At 39.9% G+C, this 7,503-nt stretch overlaps 1 protein-coding gene across 1 annotated transcript; it reads left to right on the forward strand.

The window, feature by feature from the left end:
- The first annotated feature begins 192 nt into the window (after positions 1 to 192).
- Positions 193 to 6,318, forward strand: LOC107152558 (transmembrane protein 185A-like). Its single transcript, XM_015498064.2, has 2 exons — positions 193 to 489; positions 6,004 to 6,318. The coding sequence occupies exons 1-2, from the start codon at positions 208 to 210 to the stop codon at positions 6,109 to 6,111; spliced, it is 390 nt and encodes a 129-aa protein (XP_015353550.1). The 5' UTR covers positions 193 to 207; the 3' UTR covers positions 6,112 to 6,318.
- Positions 6,319 to 7,503: the final 1,185 nt, after the last annotated feature.

The raw sequence follows: 7,503 nt of genomic DNA on the forward strand, positions 1-7,503 counted from the left end.
AAAAGTATATATATATATATATATATATATATATATATATATATATATATATATGTATATACATTGTCTGAGAAATAATTGTTGCTATTACTTCTGTGAATATCTTACTAAAGATCAGGTTTAACTTAGCTTTCTACCAGATTTTCATTTTCTTTTTGACAAATTTATAAGTAAAATTCAAAGTGCCAGCGTAAGTTGGTATTCACCATGGATTGCTTGCTTATAAATGGAGATTCTGAACTGAGGGTCTTTTGTCTTTTTCTTCTTCTCTCCCTTTTTAGAGCAGAAGGAGAAACGTGTGTGGAGTTTAAAGCCATGCTGATTGCCGTGGGCATCCACTTGCTCCTGTTGATGTTTGAAGTTCTGGTCTGTGACAGGATCGAGAGAGGGAGCCATTTCTGGCTTCTGGTCTTCATGCCACTGTTCTTTGTTTCTCCAGTGTCTGTTGCAGCTTGTGTCTGGGGCTTTCGACATGATAGGTCACTAGAGGTAAGAGTTAATATAGTTAAGAATGTTTTCAAAACAGTCGTTTGAATGTCAGTGTCTTGCCCTTTGTTAGGAAGAGATTGATTGTTAACTCTAGATCATGCCATATGTGGCAACAAAATACAATGGAAATAATTGTTGCCTTTCTTGACACCAAAGTGTAGCTGTCCTCTGCCAAGGCCATTAGCCTTCTCCCAACTTCCTGTTTTCCAATCCACTTGCATTACCAGGGCCTCTACAGAGATAGAGAACTCATAAGATAGATATAGATGTAAAACAATAGATTTTAGCTGAATCTAGTGGTGTAAACCTGTAATCCCAGTGACTCAGGAGGCTGAGGCAGGAGGATCACAAGTTCAAAGCCAACTTTAGCAACTTAGTAAGACTCTCAGCAACTTAGCAAAATCCTGTCTCAAAATGTCAAGAAAAAGGATTGGATTTAGCTCCATGGTAAAGCACCCCCGGGTTCAGTCACCAGTAACAACAACAAAAAAAAGATAAATTTGAAGGAACTGGCATATACACAATTGTGGGATTGGCAAGTCTGAAATGTCTAGAGACTTGATAGGAGATGAGACTGCAGTCCTGAGGCAGAATTTCTCTCTGGAAAACCTCAGCGTTGCACTTAAAACATTCAGCAGTTTGGATGAGGCCCACCCACATTACTAAGTGCAATCACCTATATTTGAAATCAATACCTTCACAGCAACACCCAGTTTAAAGTTGGATTAAATAACTGGATACTAGTTGGGCACAGTGGCACACGCCTATGATCCCAGCAGCTCAGGAGGCTGAGGCAGGAGGATTGCAAGTTCAAAACAGCCTTAGCAATTTAGTGAGACCCTAAGCAATTTAGCAAAACCCATCTCTAAATAAAATATTAAACATGCCTGGGGATGTGGCTTAGGGGTTAAGCACCCCTAGATTCAGTCCCTGGTACCAAAAATAAAATTACTGAGTACTATAGCCCAGCCAAGTTGATTCATAAAGCTAAAAATCACACTCCAAAGCCCAGGCCCTGTACACATAAGCTGAGGGCCCAAAGCTGTGAGCTAATGTGTTGAAGAGATACTGGAGACAGTGCAAGAGGCCACCTTATCCACGGTTTCACTTTGCTTGATTTCAGTTACCTGTGATTAGCCAATGTCCAAAAATCTAATAGACTACAGTAACATTTTAATAATATAGTTCATTACTTTTATTATAATATATTGTTAGAATTGTTCTATTATTAGTTTTTTATTAATCTTTTGCTATGCCTAATATATAGAGTAAACTTTATCATAGGTATGTATATATTGGGGAAAAAAACAGAGTATGTCATTTTGGCACTATCTGTGGTCTCAGGCATCCTCTGGGAGTCTTGGATCATAACCCTGTGAGTAAGGGAGAAAAACTTTAGGTGCCTTGTGGAAGAGAATTATAGGAAGGAGACTGATATTGGTTTGGAAGGGAACATAGGAGCTGTAGGGTAAGCCTTAGCTTTAGGTGTACTTTTACCCCAGGTGTAGGTTTGAGAGGAAATTGCCGAGAGAGAGAGAGAGAGAGAGAGAGAGAGAGAGAGAGAGAGAGAGATGCTGATGGAACAAGGCACTGTGAGATCCAGAGGGAACAGAATTAAGAAAACCAGGAAGGGCTTGGCCTTGAAAGGGGTGATCTTCCCCTCTAGAACTGGCAGAAATCTTAGCATTGGATGTGGCTGATGGGTAGATGTGGACTATGAAAGTAGGTACTTCTCTCAGCCTACCCTCACCACCCCTGCAGTTCCCTAATCGTTTGACAAGTCAGCTACTTCTCTTCTGCACTGCTTCTCTCTAGCTGATTGCTGGGGACTGCTAAAGAAAGTCACCTGACTCATAGACTAAGTCACCATCTTGAGCCAGACCATGCATTAACAGAGCCATAGCACTCAGGCCCCCAAAGGGTAAAGATTGGTTTTGGGATAAAGGTGGGGAAGGTCTTACTTCTCACCCATGGCCTGCTTGGGAGGGAATAAGTAACCCTTGATGGTGTGGGCCTCCTGGAAATAAGTGTCTGAAGAAGAGTATTAAGAAATAATGCAAAAGACACAGAAAATATTTTTTAAAGTAAGAGCTTGGTGGGTGGAAAAGACCTGATGGGTCTGATCTTAATAAATGGGAAAAGCCCACAAATGCTTTGTTTGTAGTGAAACACACCAAAGGAACTTATTGTGAGAAGGGGTTCTTCAAGGTAAACAAGAAGTAAGAGGCTGTGGGAAGTTGGCCTGGTTGGGGCCTTATCACTTGCACAGTAATTCTTCCTCCTCCAGGCAGCTGGTGCCTCAAGGCTATTTAGGCTGCACTGGTATCTCTTTTACCCAAGGCTAGCAGGCATATAAATTCAAGGCCATGAACTCATGAATTCCATGCCGGGAATGAGCCCCATTAACACCCATTAACACCTGCACTTGCAAATGGGTGTATCTTTCTACACCTTTGCATGGGAAGATTCCAAGATGCTGCAGTCAAGCTGTCCAAGGCTATGGAGTTCAAAGCAATAATTTGTCACTCCCAACACTTACTCTTTCTATGAATAAAGTGCAGGCATGCATGCAGTACATTACCTACCAAATAACTGGTATTAAAATTTTATGAGGGGTACAATTAGAAAACAAATTTATAATGTGGCTTCTTGGAATGCAGTAATTAAAGTGAAGTTGAGCAGCATTGAACAGACCCTCATGGTATCTGTGCAGCCTGGTAATATCTGTATGTGTATCGTATTCCAGGGCCATTCACAAACACTCTGCCCATCTGAAAGACCAGTCTGTTTTCTTCCTTCCCTCTTTGTGGACATATCCGTTCAGTACTCTGGATCTTAGCCAAACTTACACCAACTTTGCTCTCTGTCATCTGAAAAAGAAAAGAAAGCAGCTAGAGCAAGCCCCTCTGAGGCCTGGGTTCCACTCTCATGCTTTCTCCTTCCTGTTCACAGGCGAGCTTCTTGAAATCTGCTATTCTATCCTTAGTGCTCTGTTACTTTCTCCTGATCTCTGCTCAGCCCTGTTTTCAGGGAACTGGCATGAGTGCCCAAGGCCAAGTTCCAGTGGGCATCGCGTAGTCCTCGTCTTTTTCGTCCTGGGCTTCCAACACTGCAGAGTGTTTCTTGACTGGCATTTCCCTGGCTTCTGATCCTTGGTCCCTCTGGCTGCCTCTGGCTTGAATTCCTTTGCTGAGTTCTTCCTCCCCCTACTCCTTATGAATTGCTATTTCTTAACATTTCTCTTTCTCCTCACTATTTTTACTTAATTGGAATGATCTTCTTGACATGCCTGCTTTTGCTAACCCTCAGGAAGCTATTGCCACCTAAATTCCTATTTCAGAACTCACTTTTCTGCATCAGCTCAAGATTTCCTCCCTCTTGGACTCCAGAGTAGCTCATATGTGACTAGAGCATAAAGATGGAAGTCCACACTTCTGGGGGAAAGGAAACCTGCACACAGGTGTGGGGCTAAACAAGCTACACCCTCATCACTCAAGGCATGCTCCAGGCACCTTAGCGTACTCAAGGGGCACCAAGGATAATGGACACTTTGAAGGAAACACTGATCCTTGACATCTGTTGGGATACCACACAAACCACTAGCTCAGTTTTATTTGTATTATTAGTTCACACCCATTCCTTTTGAATACTGTATCTTTAAAGAGCTGAGTTTTTGGAAGTTGCTATGATTAGAAGCTAGCACTAATGGGAAAATGCAGCAGAAGAATGGGTAATGAAAATGGAAGTGCCATATCTAATTCCAAGATTTGGGAAATTGTGCACCACCTAGCAGGCACAAAATCTCAGTAGGAATATGTTTTGTGTGCTTTTTAAAAATAATATAATTATATTTTTCTTTTGACTTAGGTGATTTATTTATTTTTCAAAGTGATTAGTATGGAAATACTAAATTTATACCTAATTTCCTAATTCAATGGAACTATTAGTTATTTCTTTTGGCCAAGAGATCTGTGAAAGAATTACAAAGTCACCAAATGTCCTATGGACTGAGAACTTTGGGGAATCTCTGGGCCAGGTCACAGATTTTTGTTCTATAGACAAAGACAAGGACTTTCTCCAAAAAGAAGAGCACCCCAGAGGCCATTTGAACAGAGGGTCATCCAGCTAGAGCTGTGAAAGTATTGCGGGGTTGATGACATTGGAGGCCTAGTGAGGTAGTCCTGATCAGGATAAAGAGTGGGGGGCAGGCTCAAGAGAAGTTTAGATAGGAGAATGGACAGGTGCTGGTGACTGAATATGAGTGTGGGGGAAAAAACAGAGGGCACTTCCCAGGTTTGTGATTGGGGGAATCAGGATGCTATGGTGACTTACAGTTAAAGAAAGGAGAAGGACAGGGTTTAAAGTGCTGGGGGTAACAAGCTCAGTTGGGGATCAGCTTCATTCATAATGCCCCTAGGAAAGCCTAGTTCCTAGTGGCATCTGTTGCAGCTGGGTCTGATGCACAGCAGGAAGGCTAGCCTGGAGAACCGACCACTAGGCCGTAATACAAGCTGGGGAGTGACTGAAACTTCTCAATACCCAGAATGGAGTGAATGAAAAGGCTGAGTTTTAGGTTCTGAGTAGCATCAGAAAGAACCTAAGAAGAAAGAAGTGTCAGAGCACTTAGAGGTTGCCAAGACTATGTAGTGGAATCCTTGAAGTTCTGAAGGAGAGGTACAAAAAGAAAGGAATAGTCAGCCATAGCATATGTGAAGAGACATTTAGGAGGATGTGAGTGTAAGTGTTCTGCTGCCTCCTGGTATTGGTGACATTGATGAAGGCAGTTTCCTGATTGGGTGGTGATGTAGGCAGAGGCCAGATCACATGGTGGGGGGATTAGGATGGTAGTAAGGCAGTAGGGGCTCATATAACCATTTCTTTCTCACAAAGCTGGGCTCTAGTAGAAAAAGGAAGTAAGGCTGAGAGGGTTACTGAATCATGGGGGGTGGGATTATTTGGAGTTGGGGTTGCTTTTGCTTTTAATGGGAAATGTTTAACTTGTTTCTTGCTGGAAAGCATCAAAGACATAGTTAAGGTAAATGATGCAGTAAAAAATCTATAATTAATGGCTTGATATGACAGGGTCTTCAAGGAGCTGAAAAGGAAGGTATGGGATGTAGGGTTGAGTCCTGGATATAAGAAAAACGAACTACAAGGGTGGTTATAAATAGAGATGATTGTAGATAGGGACAGGAAGGAAGCATGGGGAGTCCACTGTGGATTGCCTTTCTTTCTCACTATACCTAGAAACAAGATCATCATTGAGCCAGCAATGATCAGGCCTTTACTCACAAAAAGGCCAGGGCAAGCATTAAGCAGAGGGATGAGGTAGGAGCGCATTTCTCTTTGGTATAGCATTGCTGTGCTCTTCTCGTGTGGAAAATCAGGAGTTTCCAATGTAATGCGATATAGTTTTACTGTATTACAGTTTGCATTGCCTTTTAGTGTGTTAACCAAATAACTGTAGTATTGAATGCAACTTATAGTTTAACTGATTCTTCTCTTCATTTGTAGTTAGAAATCCTGTGTTCTGTCAACATTCTCCAGTTTATATTCATTGCCTTAAGACTGGACAAGATCATCCACTGGCCCTGGCTTGTATGTAACTTTTTAAATCCTTAAATAAATGCTTTCATTATAAAAGTAATTCATGTTCATTGTAGGAAACTTGGAGAAGACAGACAAGTATAGGTAATAAACTAATAATCACCTATAATACTGTCACTAGGAGATAATATGATTAGTATTTTATATTCCCTTGTTTTATATAAAAATTATACTGCATGTAAAGTTTTATATCCTGATTTTTTATATAAATTCAGTTGATTCAATCTTCAGTTATATCTATCAGACTATCATTTATAAATAATTCTGTTGTTGCCAGTGTTTGCAGTTTTAAAATATGCTGCATTGGCAATATACATTTATATTTACATTTACATATATGTGTGTGTAAATATATATATATACACACACATATATATATATCATATATATATTCACATATATGTATTTAAGTTTTTAAAAGTTTTAATTGACATATAATATGCATATTTAGGGGTGCAGTGTGACATTCCAATAGTGTTTACAATGGGTAATGATCAGATCAGTGTATTTGGCATATCTGTTACCTTAGACAGTTATCATTTCTTTGTGTTGGGAACTGTCAGATTCCTCTACTAGCAGCATGAAATATTCAATCTATTTTTGTTAACCATAGTTATCTTACTATACTATAAACATTTATACTCCTGCATAATCTGAAGTATATAATTTGATGCATAAAAATTCTTGTTGGTATGTTTACTCTCTCCTTAGGAATTTCTCCAGAAACAGTATTACTGGGCTATGGGGTTGGAGATTTTTAAGATTCTTAAATACAAATATTATGCTGCCACCTTGCTTTGTCAAAAACCTGTACCAGTTTACACTCTTGCTAGGGGTGGGATCATAACTCAAGCTTCTATACTGTGTTTTCATTTAATGCATATCAGGTTAAAATTGACTGTGAATGAAGGTGTGCATGTGTGGATGGAGGGAAGGATACACAGGTAAATTGCAAGCCACAAATTAGAGAATGTAGTGTTGTTTCAACTAGTGAGTGCATAGAAAGAAGATTGGGAGCAAAGGCAGGAGTATTCCATGGCTTCCCTGCTGCTTGATTGTGCACTTTTGCATACAATACCAAATAAAACATATAGTTAAAAAAGAAAAGTATTCATTTCAGTACATGGAAGAAAATAAGGGAGCATGGACTCCAAAGTATAAGGAAATATGAGATTTACCTCTTTCACCCAAAGTCTTTGATAAAACGTAATGAAAAATGTTGCTTAGGCATCCATCCTACATCTTCAGGGTAATATATCTAGAAAATGGTAATTTGATTGAAAACTGCTTCCAGCCAAGACAAAGCTCTTAGTATAAGGTACAATCAGGAAAAAAATAGATTTGGAATTTTGAATATGTTTGCACAAGTGAACACAGGGATTTTAAACCCTCAATCCTGTATAGCTT

This window comes from Marmota marmota, unplaced genomic scaffold (genome assembly GCF_001458135.2).
Source record: "Marmota marmota marmota unplaced genomic scaffold, marMar, whole genome shotgun sequence".
Lineage (NCBI taxonomy): Eukaryota > Metazoa > Chordata > Mammalia > Rodentia > Sciuridae > Marmota > Marmota marmota.

Bases quoted from the DNA above. Each gene is read 5' to 3' on its own strand.
- LOC107152558 (XM_015498064.2), top strand. From the start codon at position 208: ATGGATTGCTTGCTTATAAATGGAGATTCTGAACTGAGGGTCTTTTGT. The intron at 490-6,003 runs GTAAGAGTTAAT...CTTCATTTGTAG, and splicing joins GACATGATAGGTCACTAGAG to TTAGAAATCCTGTGTTCTGT.